The 27248-nt window shown below is 36.2% G+C and overlaps 1 protein-coding gene across 4 annotated transcripts in view; it reads right to left on the bottom strand.

Moving 5' to 3' along the window:
- Nucleotides 1-27248, bottom strand: part of GLRA3 (glycine receptor alpha 3) — a 123156-nt gene that overhangs the window by 28717 nt on the left and 67191 nt on the right. For all 4 annotated transcript variants that reach the window (XM_004579034.3, XM_012931395.3, XM_058670411.1 and 1 more), the window contains 2 exons: nt 15146-15228; nt 1763-1900 (listed from right to left, as the gene is read on the bottom strand). In XM_004579034.3, the coding sequence (XP_004579091.2) occupies nt 1763-1900; nt 15146-15228 (221 nt within the window). The remainder of the gene's footprint in view (nt 1-1762; nt 1901-15145; nt 15229-27248) is intronic.

The following is a 27248-nucleotide window of genomic DNA, read 5'->3' as shown; positions in this document are numbered from 1 at the left end:
AATATGGTCTTATTTAGAAATCAGGTTTCTGTAGTTATAATCAAGTTAAAATAAAATTATGTTGAATTAGTTGTGTTCAAAATTAGGTATTTCTGGTGTCCTTATAAGAAAAGGGAAATTTGAGAATTTTCTTATTTCTTAGAGGCATGAGAATGAATACCATATGACTGTGCAGGTCAAGATTAAAGTGATGCATCTGAAACCAAGGATTTCCAACAACAGAAAATATGAAGAGGCAGGGCAGGAATCAGCCTGAGTCTGAGAAATCATGATCCTGCTGGCATCTTGATTATAGACAGTAAGAGAATGCATTTGTGTTGTTTACCACCGCTGAGACTGTGTGGTTGTTATGTCAACCTTAATAAACTTATACACCTCCATAATCCAACTCAGAATGCTTTTTTTAGCCTTCCTTTGAAAGTAATGTGTTAACACAACTGCTCTGCTCTGAGGGAGCAGTCGAAGGGCATTGCCATTGACTAGACTGTCCTTCATCATTACGTTGAGATATAAACCTTGGACTCTCTAATATTAGCTATATCTTTGAGTTAATGACAATGACCTTTTGATCAGTCATTATAAATTTATTAAGGAGATGAGAGAGACTAGGGACTTTAAATAATGAAAGGTTAGATCATATCTTTGAAAAACGCAGAACCCCTGATGTAGCAGTTACTGTAATGAAATGGTAGGAGTAACAGCTTAAGTTAGTGGCAAACCATATACCTGCTAAGTAGGGGATACAGCTCAACCACCACCTTGAGATGGAGGTTTGGTGAAATAATAGGAATGAATTATGTATTTAGAATAGATACTGAGAATAGCTCATCTAGTTGAAAGAAATGAGCAGATTTCATAAAAGTCTTAACATCACATTGAGTTTCTCAACTTTTATGTTTTCAAATATATCTAATAAATATGCAACAAAGGACTTCTTTGTCACTATGAATATTCAGCATTTACTAAAAAAAAACCCTAAAAATCACTGAAAATGTGGCAAATGAAAAGTTTAGGAAAATTTACCTTTAATTACAAAGGAGTTTATCTTTCTTAGCAGGATGTTTAAACATTTTCATAGTTCATAGAAAGTTAAGGAATATTTCTATATATCAAAAATGGTGTAAATGAATGATTTCATTTTCTGCTAAAATAACAAAATATCTGAAGCTTAGTGGCCATACATAAAAGCATTTTATTTAACTTTCAATTTTGAAGCTTCAGGAGCACGACACCAACATCCTCTCAGCCAACCTGAAGGCTCCCTCAGCAAGTCATAAGTGTGGATATAGGTAGAAAAGGCAACAGTCATATACTGAAAAGACCAAGCTCAGGAATGGCCCATTTTATAACAATTCAAGTGAGGACTAATGAAGGTCTTCCAAGAACTTCCTCCTGAGGTCAGCAGCCCTTTGATCTAACCACCTTTCACCAATCACCATCTCTTAAAGCTACCACCACCTCTCCAATCACCGGACTGGGAATCTAACTTCCAGAACATGAAGCCTTGAAGTCACTTCATACTGTTCTTATTGAACAATAAGAAATCACAGCAGTAACCAAGGACTTTTCATTTAAAAATATTTGAATGTAAACATTTCTTTGGTCCCATAAGGTAAAGCATCCATGAGCTTTTAATGCATCCATTTTTATTTTATGACTATGAGATACAAAAGTTGAAATAATTAGCCTAGTACCATACCTAAGAAACACCTGGATATAAAACCACAAAGCACAAATATATAGAAGAGCATTGAACTCTTACCTGTGTTGTAATGTTTAGTACAATATCGTAAATCCTTTTCTTCTTTTAACAGAAACTGGGGCAAAGTGAGTCCTTCTGCCACTTGTACAGGCGCCTCATCTTGCCATTCAAAAATGAGATCATTCATTGTGTACCCAACTAGAAAGAGCATAGTAAAAAATTAGTAACCTTGAAAAGGTCTTCAAAGGAAAGAAAGAAAAATAATTGTGTGTAATCTCAACTGGATTAGAGGATCAAACTCCATCATTTTAACTGTAGATTTCACTGTGCATTGCCCGATTCCTTCCCACAAAAATGTACTGAAGCTTATTTAAACAGAGCATTTTACAAATAATATAAGAATCACAAGTAGGCTAACAAAATGTGCAATATGACATAGAAACATTGCATTCCTTCCCTGGGAGGGACAACTACTGGGTGACATCAGCAGTTTTCATTGAGTTACACTCACCTTATTCCAATCCACTAAAGACTGTTTCAACAGAATCTTTTTTGTTTTTATTGGTTAGAAAATGAATTAACCTATAACATCCTTAAAAGAAAAGTATCACCATCAATGCATTTCTTGATTTAATTATTAACTATTTTAGTTTACAAATCTGCTCATACGCTCACAAAGTAATACTTAAATACAAAAATCTGTAATTCATGAAAAATAAGAGCACTAAGAGAGCCCACAGGTTATAGTTGGTGAAGAAGGAAATGCTGGCACACAGTATCAGTTAGTGCAGGATAACATTAACTAATGAATTTTATAGGTTATCAACAGCCTTTGATAATAACTCTGTATCTAAGTGGGAATTATTTGTGAAAAGTATGGTTTTCTCTTAGTTTCCTCTGAGAAACTACTGAAACATATGCTTGAAAGCTACTGCAGAGACAGAATCAGAGGTGACTGGTACCTATGGGGCAGGATGGCTGTTAATCTTGATCCGTGATTTCCCTGAGGAATAAATTACCATGGAAGTAGAAAAAAGAAGTATGCTGTAGCTTCTGAAGTAAGAGGCCAGGCAAAGCATGGAGAAACTGGCCTTTAATCCAATTTTATAGATAGTAAAATGAAGTTGTTTTGTGTGAAATAACTAACACTAAAAAAATTTTATAACCATATAATGTGGACATTTCATAAGAATACTTAACTATTTTAGTATAGTTCATAAAATACTGAATTTTGACACCGGAAGGAAAATAGTGAGAGGGTCATGCTCAAGAGTTAGTGTCTTTATTCTAAATTATTTTGGCTGGTCATTTAAGAAAATGGTAAACTTGGGTCTGACGGCATGGTCTAGCGGCTCAAGTCCATGCCTTGAAAGCCCCGGGATCCCATATAGGCACCGGTTCTAATCCCGGCAGCTCCACTTCCCATCCAGCTCCCTGCATGTGGCCTGGGAAAGCAGTCGAGGACGGCCCAATGCACTGGGACCCTGCACCCATGTGGGAGACCTGGAACAGGTTCCTGGTTCCCGGCTTCGGATCGGCGCGCACCGGCCCGTTGCGGCTCACTTGGGGAGTGAATCATCGGACAGAAGATCTTCCTCTCTGTCTCTCCTTTCTATATATCTGACTTTGTAATAAAATAAATCTTTTAAAAAAAAAGAAAACAGTAAACTTGTCTCAATAAACATTAAAACATGGCTTTAAGTCAACCGTTTTGTACACAACTCAAAGTATGCTAATGTCCTTTTGCTTTTAGTTAGCAAACCTTTGTACATGTCTGAGTGTTAAGCAGAGCAGATCGACTAATGAGATCAAATGTATGAACTGAATTTTCTCACATTGCTGCACGTTTCACAATGAAAAACAATTTATTCAGGGAACAAAGACATTATCTGTAACTTCAGCCAACAGTGTCATACGTCAGCTGCAGTGAATCATGCAAATGAATGGCTTAGTACAATCAAACTCTTGTTTCTTCAAGAAATATTTAGTGAACCCCGACTAAGGCAACTAGCTAAGCTTTAGGAATAGGAGGTGTTATTTCTGGAGAATAAGTGGCATGGAGAGGTATTAAACGCCTTGCATATTCGAAAGAGGGATCCAGGTATGGCATGTGCTTAGGGTACATCTGCATTGAACCCTAAAAATAAGACAAGACCGACATGTATAGAAGGTGGAGAAGGTGAAACACTTCAGGTAAAAGCAATAACAAAATTAGTTTAAAGGGAATACTAAGCACTATGGATTGTAATAGTTAATAGTTTCATTTATCTAGAGCCAGTTTGCACGGAGGAGCATGTAAAGTGGACAAATTAATATGTTTGTATAATATTTAAAATCTAGGTTGAAAAATGACTTCTAAAAAGGGTCTTTTTTAGAAAAGGATGACATGAGCAATTAGAATCATTGAAAAGGGAATGGCATTAAAAATATGCGTTAGGGCCCGGCATGATGGCCTAATGGCTAAAGTCCTTACTTTGAACGCACCAGGATCCCTATGAGCACCAGTTCTAATCCCGGCAGTTCCACTTCCCATCCAGCTCCCTGCTTGTAGCCTAGGAGATCAGTCTAGGATAGCCCAAAGCCTTGGGACCCTGCACCTGCGTGGGAGACCAGGAAGAGGTTCCTGGCTCCAGGCTTCAGAATTGGCACCCCACAGGCCGTTTTGGTCACTTGGGGAGTGAATCTTTGGACGGAAGCTCTTCCTCTCTGTCTCTCCTCCTCTCTGTATATCTGACTTTGTAATAAAAATAAATAAATCTTAAAAAATATGGTTTAGAATAATGCCATATCCTTTCAAATTAGCTTCATAATCATGATAGGGCATTATTTGCCTTTTTCCATTGTGTCATCATTGGTCCTGATGCTAAAAAAAACCAATGGTAAGCAAATGTTAGTACTTTACAACTAACATAGTTCTTACTGCCATGTCAGTAAATGAACACAATGCTACCTTTACTTGTAAATGTCCTTGATCCTTCATGAAGCAGTAAACATCTTCAGTAAAATTAATGCTACTTCAGCTGAAAATGTGTGATCCTTGATAAAGCAATAACATTTACTAGTTTTATTACATTTTGATACATTTAACTCATTCATCTGAATGACCTGTATGTGCACATGGCAAGTCCACATAAGCACTGAGCCCAATATTTTGTTAATTCAACAACTCTTTCAAGAGAAATTGTGGATGATATGGAGCTGGAACCTGACCTAGCCATCTTTTTTCTCATAAAACAGTGTTTTCTTTTAAAAAGAATGTCTGAAAATCTATGATTGCAATGTCTTAATTCTTAGAATACTGTTTTACAAGACAAAGAATTGATCATACCATGTCAACGGAATCCTCTGAAGGTATTTGCTGTCAATGGTAGATTTTAAATTTTTAATGAAAATTTTCAGGTTTGAGAAGCATTAAAATATCTTTCCAATATGTAGAGTTCCTGATGTGCTCAAAAATAATTATAACATATTATTTGTTGATATTTAACTGTATGCACTTGGAAGATATTTGGAGTTGTAGTGTTCAGTAAATCTCTGGGGGTTTCATGTTACAATCACTAAAAACTTTATGATGGATCATAATGTGCTCACATATTAAAGGAACAGTGAGCTACCACACAGACCTAGTAGGACACTACCAACAACAATAACTGGTGTGGAACAAAATCGTTGGTGGATGTGCAAAAGTGGTATAATATTTTCTAAGGCAATTTGGCATTTTCTTTTTATAGACATAAAGATTTGTTTTATGTTTGAAAGATGGAATTGTGTAGTGAAAGAGAAAGACAGAGAAAGAGGTCTTCCATCTACTGCTTGACTCTCTAAGGGGTCACAGCAACCAGAGCTGAGTTCATCCAAAGCCACGAGCGATGAGCTTCTTCTGGGTTAGATAGGGTTTATTAGGATTTTAGGGCAACAAAACTATTCTGTACTATATTAGAATGGTTTCAAAATTCATAGAATGCCCAACACTAAATTGGATGCTATTATAAACCTGGGATTCTGGATGATATATCATGTAGTATCATCAGGATAGTCAATGCACATTCTGTTGTGGTATTGTGATGGTACAGGTGGGACAGGGGAATCCTGTACTTTCTATTAAAATTTTCAGTGAATCTAAAACTCCTGTAAGAAATAAAATGTACTTAGGAAAAATAATATAAGTAATCAAACATTATCAAATGGGAAAAACCATGCTACTGAGATGTTACCTGGAAAATAATTCAACTTACTAATGCATATAAATTATTGAGTGTTTATTATTGCCACGATCTTTACGACATTGTACCAAAAGGTCTATCATTAGTATTTTCCAGAGTTTAGGACTGTAAGATTTAGTCCCAGTTGTTCAGACATAGCAAGGTTCTGATAACTATATACTACACTTTTATGTAAGAACAGAATGATTCAATTTTACTTGCTTATGGCCATTCACATCTTATAAAACATTGTGTTCCGTCTATCTGGGGTGAATTCCAGAAAAAGAAATTTAACTTTAAAATATCATCTTTTTCAGGGAATTTAGAATCTTAAGAGAAGATTTTATTATTTGAGAATTGATCTTGTTCTTACTTCCTGTTAGTAAAGGAATATTATACTCTATAAAACAGGGATAAGTAGATGGTCAAAAATCACAAATTTAGTAACATGAATGTCTACTTTAACCATAAGTCTAGTTGATTATCATTTGCTTTAAGCTGTGCACAAATACAAAATAGCAAGCAAGGTTTAAAATAATTCAGCAGTAATTTATTTATTCACTAATATAAAACCTGCCAATTAGTAAACAGATATTACAAAAATATATTGATTCAAATATTCACGATACTCTTTTATTATTAAGAATGCTCCAATTTGATAACAAGAGATATGATTACTCTAATAGTAGGAAGAAGCTAAGTATATTCTTGGGGAGCCAGAAAATCGGAACTATCTGGTCTCACATTGTTTTTCTGGACTCTTACCTTTCACTTCATAAAGCTTGGCTTTTTGATTTGGGCTGTATACTAACCCCCAAAAAAGTCTGACACTGGTAATATTCATATTCAGTTTTCTTGGCATTATTGTGCTTTGTGGCCAAAGCATACACACTCCTAGTACATCTTATCTTGATTAGCATTCAGTCTTTGTTCTAAGAGCATCCAATCTCACCAAATAATAACAAAGGGAGTCTTTTCTGTTATAAACTCCACGGTCAATCAACTGGTAATTGAAATTACTAGCTACAGCTAAACTTTTCTAAAAACTTTTAACAGCCATTTAAAAAAAAATAGCCATAGGAAGTATTGCTTAGCTTCGTTAAATGTCTGATGTTTTTCTGTTGTCTACCTAAACTCTACCCATCCATCAACGTATGCATCTATCTATCTTATAACATCATCCCACTTTACAACCTTCAACTACCACACAGACACAACTTTACAAACAAAATTAAAATTTAAATCATGGGGCATTATTGAAACAAAAAGAAATTATAATAGGAGCTGGCACCATGGTTCAATAGGCTAATCCTCTCCCTGCAAGCACTTGCTTCCCACATGGGTTTGGTTTGTGTCCTTGCTGCTCCACTTCCCATTCAGCTCCCTGTCCTTGGGACCCTACATTCATGTAGGATACCTGGAAGAGCTCTAGGCTCCTAGTTTTAGATCAGCTAATTTCTGGCCATTGCAGCCATCTGGAATGTTAACAAGTGGATAGAAGAGGTTTCCTTCTCTGTTTCTCCTTCTGTAAATCTTTCAAATTAAAACAAATAAATCTTTAAAAAAAATGACACAAAACCAAAAGCCTTAATATAGTCTAAAGCTAAGAAAACTCATTACGATGAAAATATTATTCCCCAAGAATTGATCTATAACACAATTTAAGTGAAAATTCTAATCTGACTCTACTGGAAAATGAAAAGTATGTGAACATTATGCCACATTAGGTTAAGCTGTGGCTTAGAAAAATCACATCACATATTGTTTCAAGTCTCTGCAACACCTTTTCTAATCCAGCCCTCTGCTAATGGATTTGATAAGCAGAATGTGTTGGATTAAGTGTTAAATTCCTCTTGCCAACCTGGGGAAGTTGGATAGCATTCCTGACTCCTGGCTGCAGCCTTTGCTAGTCTTGAATCCTACGGCCATTTGAGCAGTGAAATAGCAGATGGAAGATCTCCATGCTTCTTTCCCTATCCCTGTCTCTCTGCCTGTCCCTCTTCATCTGCCTTTAGTGAATCTTAAAATCTAGAAAGTGAAGTAAATAGTCCTGTTTAACAAAGGATAAAATATACAAATAAAACTAATATTTAAATGGTTTCAGGAATGGCCTGTTAGAGAACCATATTTCCTCATCAGAATGTCTGGATTCATATTCGTGCTTTGGTTGTAATTCCAGTTTTCTGCTAACATGTACCCTGGGAAGAAGGAAGTAATTGCTCAGGTATTTGTATTCTTCCTACCCAAGTAGGACAACAAAACTGAGTTTTCTGCTTCACTTAAGCTTAGCCTGGGTTCTTACAGGCATTTGCGGAGTGAACCAACATAAGGGAACTCTGTTTATCAATTTTTGTGTGTCTTTCTCTCTGCCTCTCAACAGAACAGATAAGTTAATATGATAAAAATTTATTAAATAATACTACAATGGTTGGTAATGTGGTACTTCTAAAAAGTTCACAGAAAATGTATGTTGTGAAAAACCTAGGCAGATTTGCTAAAGCTTTTTATGCTATGTAACATATTCTACTAAATATTTATTTACTTATTTAACATTTCACATGACAGTAAGAGAGAGAGAGATAAACAGAGTTGGGAGTTTTGTAAAAGTCAGCAACATGGGCAATAGGGACCAAGCAGTTGAGCCATCTTTTGTTCTTTTCCCAGGAACATTAGCAGATAGCTGTATTGAAAAAGAAAGGGCCAGGACTTGAACCACCAATTGCAAGCAACACCTTAACTGGCTGTATCACAGAAGCAACCCCAGTAACTCATCTTAATTTCATGTTTGGATGAACTTTCTAGAGTTTCTTCCTATAAAGGAAAAAGGTGTTCAAAGGGCAAAGGAGGACTGAGAGTACATTTCAGTAACAATGAATTTAGAAGTTTATTAATAAATAATAGATTCACATTTAATTTTAAAACTCAACCAGAAACAAATTTGGCTCAGTTATCTCAAATGCTATTAGCAGAGAGAGAGAGCATGAAAGTAAGACTTCTAGTATGACCCAGTTAGCAAATGCTTATGTTCTTAATCAGCAGTTGGAATTTTAAAAACAAAAGCGAGAACACGCTCACTCTTGGTACATGCTGACATATTGCTAGAAGACATATTACTCAAGTAAACCTTATTGAACTGACAAGGAACAACTGCTATGTCAAAATGTATTTATCTAGGAGATTTTTATTTATAATTTGTGCATTTAATTTGAATCATCTTATAAATCAGGCTTTACATATGATTCCATTTAAGTTATAAGGCCTCTTAAATATCTTCTTAACAATTGACACTTATTCTAAAACTCTTTGTTGCAATTGACCTATATCCATCACCCCGTAAGTACTTTAGTTAAATTTTTGTTGGAAGATTTGAGGTACTTGGTTTTGAATCACAGATTTAAACTCTCCTCCTTTCATTTTGGATAATGCTGAATAAAAACATAACTGGTAACTACTAACTGCTCTTCTTAAATGACATTCATACCAGCAACTTTATTCGTATTTCTCAAAACTTCAGAAAATTCACACATTGACAGAAAGTGTTGAAAATGCTTTTGAGATATCTCAGGTTGAACAGAAAAGGTCATGACTTTCAGTCCATTTTCATGAGAAAAATATGTCCTGATTGGTTGGATTTCTCCATTAGCCATAGTTTCAGGAGGGGGCTGGACTGAACACGTCTTTGGAATAGACATGGTGTGGCTGGAAAGTGTTGTAGGTCTGCCTCTGAAGGCAGGAGGTTCAGAGCTGTGCACAACCATGAAATAATACTTTCACAAATACATTTTGAGCCAGTACAGCTGGGTAATGTCTAAAATGTCTGATGTCCTCTCAGAAAATCAAAAAGCACTATCATTATTCTTTAGCTCAAGGTTTTCGATGCCTATTATTTCAGTTTCACTCCTCATTTTTCAAAAACCAAAAAAATCTCAACCGAGTCTAGAAAAGAAAGCCTCACAGGAATATCCACTTTAGATTCTTTCTTTTCAAAGTATTTGAGGAATGGTGCTATGACATCAAATTCAGATTTTAATGTGATTAATAGTTTAAACATCAGAGAATAAAATTATGAAATTCTAGTATGACTTATCCTCAAAATGCATATGAAATATATTATTAAAATACATTCATCAACATGCTCAACAGAAAATACTTAGCATAGTAAGCACTGGAACTCAAACTTAATACATGGTCTAATAAAAATGAGTTTGTGTTACACTTTCTAGGAATCCACATACTAGTTTAAATAACTTATTTATAATTTGCCATACAAATGAAGCATCAATGTTCCTTTTAGGTCTACTAGCAAGTATAATTATCTTAAAAATACTTATTAAATGTAAACAAAAAGATGGCCTAACAAGACAAAACCTAGCTGATGTTTTACTTGCAACTAAACACTATGATATCAAATACACCTAAAATAAAAATGTCATGTGTAGAGGAAAACTTTCATGTGATTAAAAGGGATCAGCTCTATTTGATTCATCTAATAAACTCAAGTTTATCAAAATCAGTGATGACCCTGAGAAAACAAGTTTTGTAGTATACTTAATAAAGTGATGAGTATAATTATAATGATAAAGTGCTACCCAAGTTAGTATGCTTTCAAATGTCATTTAGTTTTTAAAATGTACAAGTCTTAAATTGCTTGTAACAAAAAAGTAAAAATTTGTTCACTCCCTTTAAATATGTTTACATTGTTTTTTATAATTAATATTTGTTTAATATTTTATAAAATTATTTTTCAACTCAGTAAATTTTATCATAAGTTATGCTCTCAAGATTTTTTTTGGCATTCTAACTCATAACTTTCTAATTAAATATTCATTTATTTCAGTCAAATATGAGAAGCTAACTCCTGGAGACAAGAGTTTTGTGTAGAAAGGATATATCATTGTTATTTCTTAGTGTAAATGATAATATATCATTGATTATAATTAAGTTGAGATGGAGGTTCAATTATAAATGACCATGATAGCCACATACAATAGTGCTAAATACTCAGACATAGTCCATCATTTCAAAAATACCTGTGTAGGATAAATTTGTGAGAATATTATTAACACAGAAAAAGTCACTATTCCTAGAAAACAGTGTAACTTATACTGATGGTGTATTTCTATCATGTTTATGTGCAATGACAAATGCAGAAAATTCTCATAAAATCTTATATATTATGATGATTTAAAATGTTCCTTCAGCTTTCTTAATTTACTTGATAGCCAGAGACAGAAAATGAGCTATCTTTCATTCACAAGTTTACCCCCCAGTTGCCTGCAAAAGTCAATAACTGGCAAAGGCAAAGCTGAGACCCTTGAACTCAATCCATGACCTTCATTTGGTTGGCAAGAACCCACCTACTTAAGCATTCATCTACTTCCTCCGAGGTGCATATTAACAAGAAGCTCGAGTTGAGAGTGGAGTTGAGACTTAAATGCATGAGCCCTGATTTGGAGTGTGGGTGTCCCAAATGACATCTTCACTGCTAGGTCAAATATACACCCCTATAATCATGTTCATTCATCAATGCTTCCACAGGCCAGAAGACTAGACATGATATGACCCTTCTTGCTATGACTAAGAACAAATACATTGGCAGGACCTTTTTGTTTTCTAGGACTGTATTTGTGTGTTTCATTCTACTTTGAAAAAAAAAAAATTACTAAGAGTCAGCCACTTTAGAGATTCAAAGTCTTGAAATGTGAGCGGGCTGCTTATTACATAACCAGTAAGAATCCACTGGTAGGGATCCATGAACCTGGCTGCCCCAGAACAAAGACACAAAGTAAACAGCCAAAGCCGTTGCCAGAATGACTCACACTTCTGAGGTTTTGACCTCAGTATAAAACATTTCTAAGGTTCACGTCTCCAGTATTCGTGTGTCTTTTAAATTTTTTTTAGCATTGTTTTCTCTTAGATTGTACCCAGTTTTTCTCTCTAGTTTTCATTGGCTGATTTTCCTCTTTGTAGTCAATATAGAATATTCCTCTTCATTTGCTTATTTTGTTTTGTTTTTTTACCCTTGATCCTTCTCATTCTGAGTAGTCAGTGATTTCTAGATATTATTGTCTTAATTTTACCTTTTAGATTCATTATGCTGTATATTTAGAGAATTCACAAATTCTTAGAATTTGGAAGACCTCTGCTACCTTCAAATGTAGTTCACTTATCTTAGAAAAGAGAAGAGTGAGTCTGTAAAATATTAATGGATTCATATAGCTTGTCCAGGTTCTACATGGAAGATTTAAGGTTCAATTCATTTTCTTGCAGTTCTTCTCTTGAGACAGGTAGCAGATGATGTACCGATTGCATCCTCTAAGGGATCACAGAGATTGGACACTGAAGTCCTCTCCAGGGGAAGTACATCTCAAGTTCTGAGGCAGCATGTTCTGAAAAGAACATTTGGTCCGCGACAAGAGTGTGAGTTTTAGAAGTTTGATTATTTGGAGTGAGAAAGAAGGGAAACAGTGGCAGGTCTAAGCAATAAAGAATGATAAATGACAGAATCACTGTTAAAAACGAAAGACTGAAAAGCTTTAAATTACAGATGATCTTGGGTACTCAAAATACTCCACTGAATCACACACTCATTAAAATGACTGTTAACCAGCATGTTTAAAGCATAACAAATCCTGGAAAGGATGTGAAGAAATTAGACCTTTGTGCACGTTGGTGACTATAATGGTAACTGCTAATAAAAACATGGTAGATCCTTAAAAAGTCAAAAATGAATTATATTACCCACAACTTTACTTCTAGCTATATACCTTGAGCAAGTGAAGCAAACTGGAAAGGACAGTTCTACATCCCTGTTGATAGTATTATTGATCAGAGTCATCAAAATCAGAAAGCTGCGCAAGTATCCATTGACAAAGTAATGGAGACAGAGAATATAGTGTATATTGCATAGGATACTATTCAGAGTCAAAATGAATAAATGTTTGATACAAGTGGATAAATTTTAAACTGAGAATGCTCAGTAAAATCAAAGAAAAATAAATATTGTATGAGTTCACTTACATGAATAAAATTGTTTTTTTAAAGGCACAGAGAAACAGAGAGAGAAGCAGAGATGGAAAGAGAGACCTATTTATCACCCATTGGTTCACTCCCCAAATGACCATCATGGGCAGAATTTGGCCAAGAGCTGGAAGTTCTTCAGAGCCTGCACTACAGGTCCGGAGGCCCAAGGGGTTGAGCCATCCTGTGTGACTTTCCCAGTTCATAAGCAGGGAGCTGGGTCAGAAGTGGAGCAGCCAGGAGGTGAATTGACTTGTTTTTTTATGCTTCAGGCAGACGCCTAGCTTATAATGCCATGGCGCCTGATCCTAAAGTTATTGAATTCATAGAAGCATAAGAAAATGTGTTTTCTAGGAAATGATGGAGGGGAAGAAGTATGGATTGTGATTGAATGGATATAGTATACAAATTTTGCAAGATGAAAAACTTCAAAAGGTTAAAAATATTTTATTAGAAAGGCAGAGAGGTACGTGTACACACATACAGGTACAGGCACAAAAAGATACAGAGCTCAACAAAGAGATTCTGTTTGCTGATCCATTTCCCAAATACGTGCAACATCTGGTGGTAGACCAGGCAAAATCCATGACGCAATCGCTCATGCAGGTCTCCCACAGGGGTCACAGGGACCCAAATAATGAAGCCGCTTTCTGCTGCCTTCCAAGGTGAATTTAAAAGGAAACTGTTGGAAGTGATAAGGCTAGGACTCAGGGTTAACCCTCTGATATGAAACGCAGGCATCCCCAATGGCAACTTAACACGTTGTGCTACAACACCAACCACAAAGTTTGGAAGACTGGTTTCACTTCAGAAAAACTAAGTTTGGGTGGAGGGGGAGCTGGTTGTGTGCCCCTACAAGTCTGTACCACACTACAAATCCCACTTCTGAGACTTAAGTCACAGAATCCACTTTCATTTTTGCTTTAACTGTTGCTTTTTAAAATGTATGAATTTATAGAGAATAGATGGTATGAATTTCATAGATGTAATTCTAGAAATACAATACTTTGTATTATACTTTGTTATCTCCTTCTTTCCTCCCTCCCCTCTTTGGTCCTGTCTCCACCACCGCCACACACACTTTTTAAACATTTGTTTGTGATAATACACTGCTAACTGACTCTAATCACAGGCTCAGTGCTCCCATTCTTGAAGAAACACATCCAAACAAGACTTTACCCAACAAACCGGATGCCTAGAGGAGAAACACTGCAAATTGCTTACTTCTGTTAATTACATTAAACACTGTAGTTTAATTAATTTAGGATATATATTTATATATTCTGGCATTCAAATAAAACAATTATTTTAAAAATAATAGACAAAATTTAGAGAAGTTTCAAAAAGCTTGCACAAATTTCTGATCATGTGTGACTCTGAAAATGTGTGAGAAATGTATTTTCTCCTGGGAAAACATCTGTAATATATTCTATAGGGCCATATTAACATAATACATATTAGTTAACTGAAGGGTATGCAGGCTTTGGGGTGAAGTAGTTTGTATTTAGTTCTCTGAGATGTCCAATACAACGCAAAGTCATTCTGAATAACCATTTCACCTTGGAAACATAAGAATAATGACAATATTCTTGTTGTAAGAACTAATACATACAGAAATATTTGCCCTATAAGTTGGCACTCAAAAATGAATGATGGTTTATTTTAAATGATTTGTCATTTTTTACTTTTTAAAAATAGTTTTATTTTTTTATTTGAAAAACAGCATGGTGGAGGAAGATACATAGCATGTGTGAGTGTGCTTCCATCTGCCGATTCATTCCCCAAATGCCTGAAACAGGCAGGACTGATTCAGGCTCAGGCTAGGAGGCAAGAACTCGAGCCCTGTCTCCAGTGTGAATGACAGGAACTTAAATACTTTAACTATCATCTACTGCTTATTAGACATATTAGCAGGAAGTTGGTTGGAAGCAGAAGTGTGACTCAGTGCCAGCTTTCTGCCATGTGATGTATAAAGATAAATATTTAATATCAAAATAAAAATCTGTTATTAATAGATCTTGAATTTACTTCTTTCTCAGAGTTGATAGTTATCAAGTGTTGACAAGCTATCACTGCTTCAACAGCTGGCCAGAGAGTACACGTCTATTTAGTAAACATGTGACCAAAACAATCCCAAAACAAACTCTGTATATAATTCATGAAAAGTTCAAGTCTGCTATACTTTAAAAAGGCTCAGAACAAGTAAAACATTCATACTCACAGCTTTCCAGTTGCATTATACATGTTTGTACATCCATGGGAAAATTCTTGAGATCCATTGGGCAGGAAAGTGTTAATGTCAGTCTGAAAGAATTTAAATTAGTTATTGTAAAGGAAATTGATGCAATGATAATGTTATATTGTTAAATCAAAACAGTGCAACTGGTAATGTTTACCAAATGTAAAGCAGTGTTCTCGAGGTTAGGTATATTATTTATTATGAAGGAGCTATTTCAGTGCAAAAATGTTGACAATCATGCATATCTTTTTAACATAGGCATTTTCCATGAACATTTTGAAGACAACCTTATATGTAAATCTGTCTTTTGGGGAGTTGTTAGGAATAATTGAATATACAAAATCCCATCACTATTATTTATGCATCTATTTTTAAATTTACTCATTTTATTACAGCCAGATATACAGAGAGGAGGAGAGACAGAGAGGAAGATCTTCCATCCGATGATTCACTCCCCAAGTGAGCCGCAACGCGCCGATGCGCGCCGATCCAAAGCTGGGAACCTGGAACCTCTTCCGGTTCTCCCACGCGGGTGCAGTGTCCCAATGCATTGGGCCGTCCTCGACTGCTTCCCCAGGCCACAAGCAGGGAGCTGGATGGGAACTGGAGCTGCTGGGATTAGAACCGGTGCCTATATGGGATCCTGGGGCGTTCAAGGCGAGGACTTGAGCCGCTAGGCCACGCCGCCGGACCCAATACATTTGTTTTTCATATGCTTTCCCCAAATACATTTGTGAGTAAGACTTGTAAATTTAATACCAAGCAGAAGGCATGTATCTCTCCAAGATTACATTGATTATTTGAGGGGAAAGTATAACAAGGGCAATGCAATTGTAAACATAAATAGCAGAATGCAAAAACACAGTCTACACATCAAATTTTACACAGCTTTATAACAACACTGGAGAAGTTGCCAAAGAACAACCAGCAATTTTTATTGCGGTGAATCTGGAAGACTTGGAATATTATCAGAATCAGAATTCCCTCTGTGGGATCACAGCTCTCCCTCAAACCTCTTGATAGTCAAGAAATAATAATCTATTAACATCCACTGTATAATTTCCTGCTTACCTAATGAAATTCTAATTTTGTTTAACACAAGGGACATTCCTTGGGAAAAATTCTTCCTCCCACTTCTAGAGATTATTACTGTGTTGATATTCTAATAATTTATCACTCTTAAGTACTTCTTGTTAGAAAACAATACTACCCAAATCTCTTCTAGAACCATCAACAATTTTCAGTTTCTGAATCTGAAAGAGAGCCAGATCCAAAATCAAGTTTGTCAAAATCAAGTTAGGGCCTGGTACCGTGGCCTAGCAGTTAAAGTCCTCCTTGCCTTGAACGCACCAGGATCCCATATGGGCACCAGTTCTAATCCCGGCAGCTCCACTTCGCATCCAGCTCCCTGCTTGTGGCCTGGAAAAGCAGTCGAGGACGGCCCAAAGCCTTGGGACCCTGCACCCGTGTGGGAGACCAGGAAGAGCTCCTGGCTCCTGGCTTTGGATTAGCACAACTCAGGCCCTTGTGGTCACTTGAGGAGTGAAATCATCGGATGGAAGATCTTCCTCTCTCTCTCTCCTCCTTTGTATATCTGATTTTCCAGTAAGAATAAATAAATCTTTTTAAAATAAATAAAATCAAGTTCTTTCTTAAGGGCTATCCAGAAAGTCTCTTATTAAAATGTTTCCAGTGAAAATAAGTGTATTTGTGAACACTCTACACAGAAGAATTTACCCAAACATCATGATATAGCTATGTTACTTCATCTCCCTATATTATAGTTTTTTTCCTAAATGAAGATAATGATACTCCAGAGAGTTAGCATGAGCAATACATTATTGACATTTGTCATGTTCTTGGACAAATAATTGTCACAGAGGAAACATTCAAAAAATTTAGTTCCTAATCACTGCCAATGCATTCTCCCACTAGAACATACTCATTTACTCAGCCCACAATTTCTATAATGTGGGCCCAAAGATGAGTGAATTAAATCACAATGATTTGGGGCTGGCAGAGTGGCTCTGCATGCTAATACTCTGCCTTATAGCACTGACATCCTGTATGAGCACCAGTTCTAGTCCTAGCCACCCCACTTCTCATCCAGCTCCCTGCTTATGGCCTAGTAAAGCAACAGAGTATTGTTCAAGTCCCTGGCCCTCATGCAAGACCAGAGAAAGCTCCTGGCTCCTGGCTCCTGGCATTGAATCAACTCAGCTCTGATCTTTGCAGCTTTTTGGGGGAGTGAACCAACAAATAGAAAAATTCTTTCTTCCTTCCTTCCTTCCTTTCTTCCTTCCTTCCTTCCTTCCTTCCTTCCTTCCTTCCTTCCTTTCTCCCTCCCTTCCCCACTTTCCTATCTTTCTTTCTTCTCTCTCTCTTTCTTTGCTCCTTTTCTCTGTAAATCTTTCAAATAGAAAATAAACCTTTAAACACAGAAGGATTTAAGTTGTATAAAAAAAACAAGAATTCTATTAATGGTAGTCATATATTCTACAATGGTGCTTAAAAATATTTCTTTTCTATTTGTTAGGAAGAATCACAGACAGAAAATACACAGATAGGGCTCTCCCAAATGCTGCTTACTCCCTCAAATGTCAGGGATAGTTGGAGTTGAAATTAGCTGGGAACAAATTAAATTCTCCTTGTGTGGGAGAATGAACTAGAGTATTTAAGCCATCACTGCTGCCTCCCATGATATTCGTTAGCAAGAAGCTGGAATAAAAAGTGGAGCTAGGACTTGAACCCAGGATCTCTGAAAGAGGCAGGTGTCCAACTGTTAGACCAACTACCCACTCCACAAATTGTGTTTTTATCTAGAACATAAACACAAAGTTAAAAGGATCTATAAATTACAGTAAATATCCTTGGTGAGTTAGATTCCATTAAAATAATTGGAGACATAAAAAACATAAAGCTGTTACGTTTTTAAGAATAGAAAGAGGGTCATTTGATAATGAATTGGATTCAATCCATAGCACATTAGATTAATTCAAAAAGTTTAAAATTTAAATGAACCTTCACCCCTGGTTCCCCTAGATTAAGAAATTCTGTGAATAAGATCGTACAAGTTTACAAAGTTCTCTCTGAAAAAGCAACTGTAAAATTAGGTGGACACAATGTTCTCTGCCTTGTGAAAGGGTTTTTAGGAGTGTGCACACGTACATTTTGAACATACACACATTAATTTTCCAAATATCTGAGGCTCTCAGCCAGCCAGTTTCAAACACTGACTTGCTGAATTAATTCTGTGACCTTTTGTATGGAAGTAAATAGCATTCTCAGAGTCTTTTCCACACTCTCACCAGGCAAGTGATGTCAAATTCATATCCTGGCTAATTCTCTGGCATAAAATGAGAGACATTACACAATTCTAAAAGAAAAATAGCACTTGAAAGGAGATATTTGGCACAGAAAAACAGTTTGTAGAACTCCTGTCATAAATCATATCCTGAAAAACATCTATTTGTTGATTTTTCTTTCTTTTTGTTTAGGATACAGTACAATTGCTTCTTTAACATTATATTTTTTTCCCTGAATTCTTCTTTTTTTAAATTTATTTATTTATTATTTTTAATTCATTAATTACATTGTATTATGTGACACAGTTTCATAGGTACTTGGATTCTCCCCACCCCTCCCCAAACCCTCCCCGCATAGTGGATTCCTCCACCTTGTTGCATAACCACAGTTCAGTTCAGTTGAGATTCCCTCATTGCAAGCGTATACCAAACATAGAGTCCAGCATCTTATTGTCCAGTCAAGTTCAACGGCTTCTTAGGTATACCCTCTCTGGTCTGAAGACAGAGCCAGCAGAGTATCATCCCAGTCAATTAAAAGCTCCAACATACCATCAGCAAAAATTTACATCATTATGGAATTAATTGACATAGTAATGAGTAACCAACAGTGTATTGATGAAATTATGCCTGTTTAGTGAGTGTGTTACTGAATTTCTTTATCAAAACATATAAATTAAAGATATGTTCTGACCACATTAAAGGGAAACACAATCAAGAGGCAATTAATCACATTCTACTGTTTTGGAAATGATTTTCTTCTTATATAAGAAGAACACTAAGTTCTCTTTCTGAGACAAGACACATAAACAGGATATGACATTTCTTATTCTCCCTTAAGAAGTTTTGGCTTAGTGAATGAATAATGTTGAAAAAGCTGATTACAATCTGTGATGAATAATTGACCTCATTAAAATTTAGTTATTACCCATTTTTTACAAACATTTCATAACTTGAGCATTATTCGAATTAAAAATCTTTATAGATGTTAAATAGAAATGAGTATTTTTTCACTTTCTAATATTCCTAAATTTCAAATCATAAAGATAATGACATCTTAATTAGTAACTTAATCAGTTTAAACATAATTGCTATAAAATAGTTAGTAAACCATTTGTAGCATTCCCTGTGTACTTATATATTTTATACTGTCAACTCATTTATTCTATCCTAAAAACTTACAAGGCGGAGAATTACTACTCTACTTTTGATATGAGGAAACTAGAATTTAAGAGTGTTATCTGGTACTACACAGTAGAATTTAATGAGCTGAGCTTGTAATTCAAGTAATTATAGTTCTATATTCTGTGTTCCTTTTTAAGATATTTTGCTTATTTATTTACAAGTCAAAATTATAGGGCCTGGAGAATAACCTAGTGGCTAGAATATTTTTCATGAAAATGAGGTCTGTAACATAACATTTAAAATTTCATATTTTTAAGAAGAAAAACAATGTATTAACTACATTATTAGCTGTTAAGTATAAAGTAAAATACATGGGCCTGGCCTGATAGCCTTGGTTAAATCCTCGCCTTGCATCCACTGGGATCCTATATAGGCAATAGTTCATGTCCCAGATGCTCCACTTCTCATCCAGCTCCCTGCTTTGGTCTTAGAAAAGCAGTAAAGGATGAACAAAGGCCTTGGACCCTGCACCTGTGGAGTGACCTGGAAGAATCTCTGGTCCCTAGCTTCAGATCAGTTTGAATCCGCTTTAGGTCCAGCCATTTCAACCACTTGGGCAGTGAGCCAGCCGATGGAAGATTTTTCTCTGTGTATCTCCCTCTCTCTGTATAGCTGCATTTCCAAAAAATACTAAGATAGATTTGCAAAAAAGTAAAACATACATAAAATATTCTTTGAAAAGAAATCAAGGAAATGTAACATATAAATACATATATACATATAAATACATGTATGTATTTATATGTTATGTATATATATATAACACATAAGACATTTCCCCCATGGATTTCATATATTTGAATGATTTTGTGTTTTGGATAAATGACTTTATAAAGCTCATATAATTAGATCAGATTGTTAAAACATCTCAAGAGATGACAATTTCTATCAACTGCTTTTGGAGTTTTCTTGTTATTTGATCCTAGACACAATAATAAATATTATGATTCCACAAAGCGCTGTCAATATTGTTGATAGTCCTTTATAGAAGCTATACTGTAAGCAACCTATAGATCTCTTTGGAAAAAAGCATAATTTCTTTCTCTTTCTCTCTCTCTCTCTCTGTTGGTCTCTCTCGCATACACATCGAATTCTTCTTACAGCATTTATTTTCCATCATTATAAAGTGAATGAAAATCTTTTTAAAAGCACTGCTGAAATAAGTTTGCTTTTCTATTTAAAATGTCAAAAAAATGAACACACATTATGCAAGCAGTCTTCAATTCTTTCATTTACAATTGAATTTTGAAGAGAGTGATTATATTCAGACAAAATAGAAGTTGAAAGTGTATTACTGTCTGAAAACTACATGCCATGTTTAGCTCAAAATTTCTTCTTATCATTCAATTTCAATGCAACAATGCTTCTGCAGTATCAGTGGTAAAGAGTATATATCAGTATGAATTAGTAGTATGAATATAAAATGCAGCATATAGTATTTACTGTGATGTTCTTCCATTATTTATTTTTAAACAATAATTTATTTTCATGTACTTGAATGGTAGTGTATCAATGACAGAGAAAAGGAGAGAGAGAGAAAGGCACAGAAAGGAATTTCACTTCTGTTGGTTCATTTGCTTAATGCTTGTAACACCTGGAGCCAGGCCAGGTCCAAGTCAAGAGTCTACAGTTTAAACCAATTTTCCCTTTCCTTTATTTTTTTTAGGAATTATTTAGGATTTATTTGAAAGACAGTGTGACAGAGCAAGAGAGTGACAGCAAGAGTGCACAAGACAGATGCATTTGCTATCCAAATGGCCTATATGGGCCAAGCTGAAGACAGGAAGGAGCCTGGAACTCCATTTGGGTCTCCCTCAGGGTCAGAGACCCATGTAGTTTGACCAATCTCTACAGCTTTCCACGGTGCAGTGGCAGGAGTCTGGATTGGGAAAGGAGCAGCAGGTACTTGCATCACTGTTTCTGTGAGATTTCAGTCTTGCAGACAGTGGTTTATCTAACTACGCCACAGTGCCAAACCTAATATAAACTTTTCTTTTTCTTTCTTTCCTTTCTCTTTTTCTTTCTTTCTCTTTTTCTTTCTTTCTTTCTTTGTTTCTTTCTTTCTTTGTTTGTTTGTTTCTTTCTTTCTTTCTTTCTTTCTTCTTTCCCTCCTTTCCTCCCTCCTTCCATCTCTCTCTTTCTCTCCATTCCTCTCTTTCTCCCTCTCTCCCTCCCTTCCTCCCTCTTTTCCTTCCTTTTTTCTCTCCTTTCTTGTTTTTATTTTTAGACTTGAAAGGATGAGCCACAGACTGAGATAGACATAAACCTTTCATCTATTGAAGAGGTTCACTCCTCAACTGGCCATAACAGCTTTGGTTGAGCCAAGCCAGGAGCCAGGAGACTCCCTGGGTCTCACACAGGCTTGCAGGGCCCCAAGCAGTTGGACTGTGCTCTGGGGCCTTCCCAGGCCCACCAGCAGGAAGCTAGCCTGCAAGTGGAGCAGTGGGGTGGGAAATATAAGCTGCAACTGAAGCTTTGTTCATATGGGATGCTAGCACTGTAGGTGGCTTTATCTGCTAGTTCGAAGTGCTGGCTCTCAATCCAGTTTCTTATGTGAGTGGCAAGGATCCAAATACTTGACCTGCCACCTGTCACATTCTAGGCTATGAACACAAAGGACGCTGTAACTGGCAGCAGAGCTGAAAGTCAAGCCTGGGCACAGGACATGGAATGTCGACATCTTACAGACTTTGACAAATGCCTTGTCCTTCCCTTATCCTTGGGTTAGGATGTTGTAAATAACCTTTTACAAGTGATAAAACCGACTCTCAGGTAGATTCATAACTTTTAAGAATCCATTCAGTACTGATTTCTATAATTCTGGAAAATATGCTACTTTCTTTCATGTTTTCTTTCTAGAAATGGTAAAAAAAAAAAAAATAACAGCTCTAGTGAAATTAAAAGCTTTATACCTGACACAATAATGGTTCTTGAGCTAAATTATTTCAGGCTCCAGACAATCAGTATCTGGACCTTTCAAACACAAAGAGTCTTGCCCCAAATCACAACTAGTAAAAGTCAAAAACTGTTTTGATCGGGTAAATGGTCCTCCTGGGGCATCTTGTTCGACTGCCTCTCTTGCTTGCTATACCAGCATGACAAGGGCCTGACTTTTCTTCTGCTTGAAACATGTCTCAAGGTGGTTTGCTCAGCTTCTAAGTTTCAGCGATGACATCATCCACATGGACAAAGAGAAGGTTTGCTTTAACCTCCTCTGAAAGTAACGCGTTTGCTGAACCTTGTATTTCACAATAGTGTCATAAATCCTCTCTGTGCTTGACTTCCATTTGAACCTATTGCATTGTTCCAGTGAGCCTTGAGGAAAAGGGAGAAATTAGACAGGTGGATTAACAGTTGCACTGGCTAGTAATCACTGCTTGCCTACAGTCAGCAATGTTTGGTTTGTCTCTGACTTAGGAGTCTGATGTCTTCAGTCATGATCCACAAAATAGTATTAAACTAACTTTGCAAGTAAAGTTGAATTTCCAAATTGACAATTTTCATTCATGCGTTTTTCTTCAAGGCTCTCACTTCAATACTACTTTATTCAAAATCATTAAAATAATTCATTATTTCACCTTTGCTGTAGTGATACTTACCCACATTTCTAGCACTTCATATGTATAATATGAATATTGTTTAAAATTGCACTTTCTTTTTTTAAGTTGTTTAAAATTGTTGTTTAAAATTGCACTTTAATTTTTTTCGATAAAAAATATTTTATTTTTTTATTTTTTTTACATTTTATTGTTATTATTATTGTTATTATTTTATGATACAATTCCATAGGCTCCTGGCATTTCCCTTATCCCCTCCCCAATTCCCCCCACCTAGTTCCTCTATATCATTACTGAAATATAGTTTTTCATACACAGTCATATGTCCATCATTGCGGGCATGAGCAATGGCAGAGAGTCCAGCATCCTATTGTCAAGATATAGTAAACAGTTTCATTGTAAGTCTGTCTTTGTCTGGAAGTAGAAATGCATACTACATTGTATCCTCACATCTGGATGTTAGTCTCCATTTCACAGCTACTGTTCATCCCCTCAAATGAAAAGCCGTAATACAAAATCAATAATAGAAAGAAAAATAGAAATTTAAAATGCCATGAAGTTAAATGACATATTACTAGATATGACAGTCTCCATCATACAGCTAATATACATCTCCTTAAATGAAAAGCCACAAAACAAAATCAACATCAGGGAGAAAAAAGAAATTAACAACACCAAGAAGTTAAATAACATGCTACTATATGACTAACGTGTAGCTGAAGAAATGAAAATCAAGAACCTTCTTAAAGAAAATGATGCTACTGTATGATCTATGAGTCTTTGAATGATTTAATCTGAAGAAAGTGTTGGGTTTTTTTGTTTTTTTTTTTTAAAGATTTTTTATTGTTATTGGAAAGCTGGATATACAGAGAGGAGGAGAGACAGAGAGGAAGATCTTCCAACCGATGTTTCACTCCCCAAGTGAGCCGCAACGGGCCGGTACGCGCCGATCCGGTGCCGGCACACGCCGATCCAGTGCCGGCAACCAGGAACCTCTTCCAGGTCTCCCACCGGGTGCAGGGTCCCAAAGCCTTGGGCCGTCCTCAACTGCTTTCCCAGGCCACAAGCAGGGAGTTGGATGCGAAGTGGAGCTGCTGGGATTAGAACCGGCACCCATATGGGATCCCGGCACGTTCAAGGCGAGGACTTTAGCCGCTAGGCCATGCCGCCGGGCCCCAGAAGAAAGTGTTTTGAAGAGATGAAACCAACAGAAAACAACAAAACCCATGCGATACAGATTCTGCTGATTTTTGTTGGTGAAGTGTGTCTCTTCTAGACAATAAATAGATGTTGTTTTGTTGTTTAATCCAGTCTACTAATCTATGACGTTTGATTGAGCTTAAGCCATTTACATTAAGGGTTAATATGTATGGATAGTACTTTGGTCCTGTCATTTTAGGAATGGGTTGTTCATTGGTTTAGTCTTCTGTTGTCATTTTTCTGGGATGTTCTTCACATTTGCCTCTGGTTTGGGTAGGTGTTATTCCTCTTCTCTGTGAAGAGAACATTTTGAAGTATCTTGTAGGGCAGGTTTGGAAGAGGCAAATTCTTTAAACTTTTCTTTACTGTGGAAGAATTTTATTTCATTTCAAAGACAAAAGAAAGCTTTGCTGGATATGTTATCCTAGGCCGACAATTTTTTTCTTTTAGAATCTGGAATATGTCACTCCATTCTCTTCTTGCCTGTAGAGTTTCCTGTGAGAGATCTCCTGTGAGTTTAATTTGCATTCCTTTATATGTCAATTGATTTTTTTCATGTGCACATTTAAGGATCTTTTCCTATGTTCAATTGAAGAGAGCTTGAAGATCATGTGCCTTGGTGAAGATCGCTTTTGATCAAGCCTGCTGGGAGTTCTGTGCCCCTCCCTGATCTTGCTTCCAAATTCTTTCTCTAGTTTAGGGAAATTTTCCTTTATTATTTCATTAAATACATTTGCAAACTCAGCTTCTCTTTCTGCACCTTCTGGGACTCCCATAACTCTCATATTAGGTCTCTTAATAATGTCTTTCAATTCTTGAATACTTTTTTTGGCCTGATCCAGCTCTGCTTCCAGCTTTTTGTTTGCTTCCCCCTGATGACAGGAAATACCTTCCAATTCTGAGATTCTTTCTTCTGCTTGCTTCATTCTATTTTGGAGACTCTCCATTGTACTTTTAATTTGCTCTACTTCAGCTCTAGGGGGCTGACCAGGCTGTGAAATCCACTCTGTTCTCGCATTGTCCGTCTGGGAACTGCTGCTCTGTCTCTGCTCCTGTTCAAATCAAAGGGACCAGCAGGATGAACAGTTCTTTGTCTGGGTTTACCTCCCAAGCTCCCAGTGAAAGTCCCTTCCCACCTGGTTGCTGGTGGAGTTCCAGCTGCTGGTGGAGCTCAGATCGCTGTTAGCTGAATGCCGCTGCAGTATCAGTCACTGCAACACCACACCATTGTGTCCGCTGCTTTCCTGTGTCTGTCAGTCTCTAGCTACCTCTCTGCTGTTGTTCTGTCCTTTCCAATTTCCTGGAATATGTCCTCTCTGCTTCATCCTGAGTAAATGTTTCTCCGTCTGTTTAAATGTGTCCTTACCCTATTCCGCCATCTTGATTCCCCTAAAATTGCACTTTAATTTTAAAAGAGTTGAAGCATGAATTTCTCACAAGGGAAAACTAAGAATTAATTTATCACAAACTATACCTCATATAATTTCCACCAATACTCAAAGTTCAGTTATATAAGCATTTGTGGATAAATCAATGTTCTGGGTTTGCATGCTATGAATATGTAATTATTGTTTATAGGTAAACTTGGTAGTTTGCTCTAATTATAGCTTTGGAACCTTGAATTTCCTTGTATTAGCAAATGTCTTATGTTAATAGTAGCTTCAGCTTCTGTAATTTTATTTCTGGTTCAAATTCAAATCCCCACCAGAGATACAAAATAATTCTCTATAGCTAAACATGGAAGCTGAGATGTGCATTCCATTTTTTATAAATCTGTCCTCTGTTTTTTCTATTCTTTTCTCTCCAGTTAGGTATTGATAGTTTGTATGTTGTTCCTATTTTTTTTCATTTGTTTCTCCCATTTTCTATTTCATTGCATCTTGATTACTTCTGGTATATTTCTTCATTTCCTTTGCCAAATATTCCATTGACTGTTGCCCAGATTACCTTAGAGTTTGCTGTTACTATGTGTAGAATGATGCAATTTTCTCATTCGTAAAAGTATCTTGTTTCATTTTCTAATTGTCTGAGGCAATCAGTCACATTTTTATAGCTTTTGCTACTTCCTGTATTTTTCTCTTGAGTCAAAATCTTTTGTTGCTTTTATTTTTATTTTATTTTATATTTTATGTTTTCTTTCCTGTGTATGTATTCTGTTCTCAGCTTTAAAAATAATCACAGATGTCATCAAATCTCTGTATATCTTTTTAAAGTGGGCCGGGAAACTGAGAAATGATTTGAACGACAGGATGATAACATGACCTTTCAGAGGCTTGCAGATTTCAGTAAATGTGGATTTTTTTTTTTTTAGACAAGTTCTACCACTCAGGGGAGGTTCAGGTCATCCCTCAGTGCTTGGTAGCAGGCCATGAATACTTCTTTCTGATGCACCGAACTCACATCATACTCATTTTCTTGGTTGGATGCCTCAGGAGAGGCCTTGATTGTGCCTGGAGTGTCTCCTCCTGGAGTGCTTAGAAAAGCCAGCCTGATACTTGCTGTTCTCCTGAGTTCTTTCCAGACTAAAAAGTAAACAGACTGTTCCTAATCTGAAGGGTGCAGGTGAAGAAATCAGTAATAGAGGGGTCACCGTAACCACAAATTGTAAATATTTTTTTTCTTCTAGATCTTTAATAATCCCAAGTTTTGAAGTCCAAATTTCCTCCTTTTGGAACTTTGGCCTAGGTTTGTGCAGGTTCTCTGTGTTGTCAATGTGAACTACTTTCCAAGCTTCCTAAGCAGTGTTGTCACCTTTTCTGCTGTCTCCTTTTCCATTATTTCATCCATCTGGCCTGTTAATGTTGCTCTTATTTTTACTCTCTGTATCTTTGTCTTCGTACG

Source organism: Ochotona princeps, chromosome 11, assembly GCF_030435755.1.
Source record: "Ochotona princeps isolate mOchPri1 chromosome 11, mOchPri1.hap1, whole genome shotgun sequence".
Taxonomy (NCBI): Eukaryota; Metazoa; Chordata; class Mammalia; order Lagomorpha; family Ochotonidae; genus Ochotona; species Ochotona princeps.
This window is presented reverse-complemented; position numbering and strand designations above follow the sequence as displayed.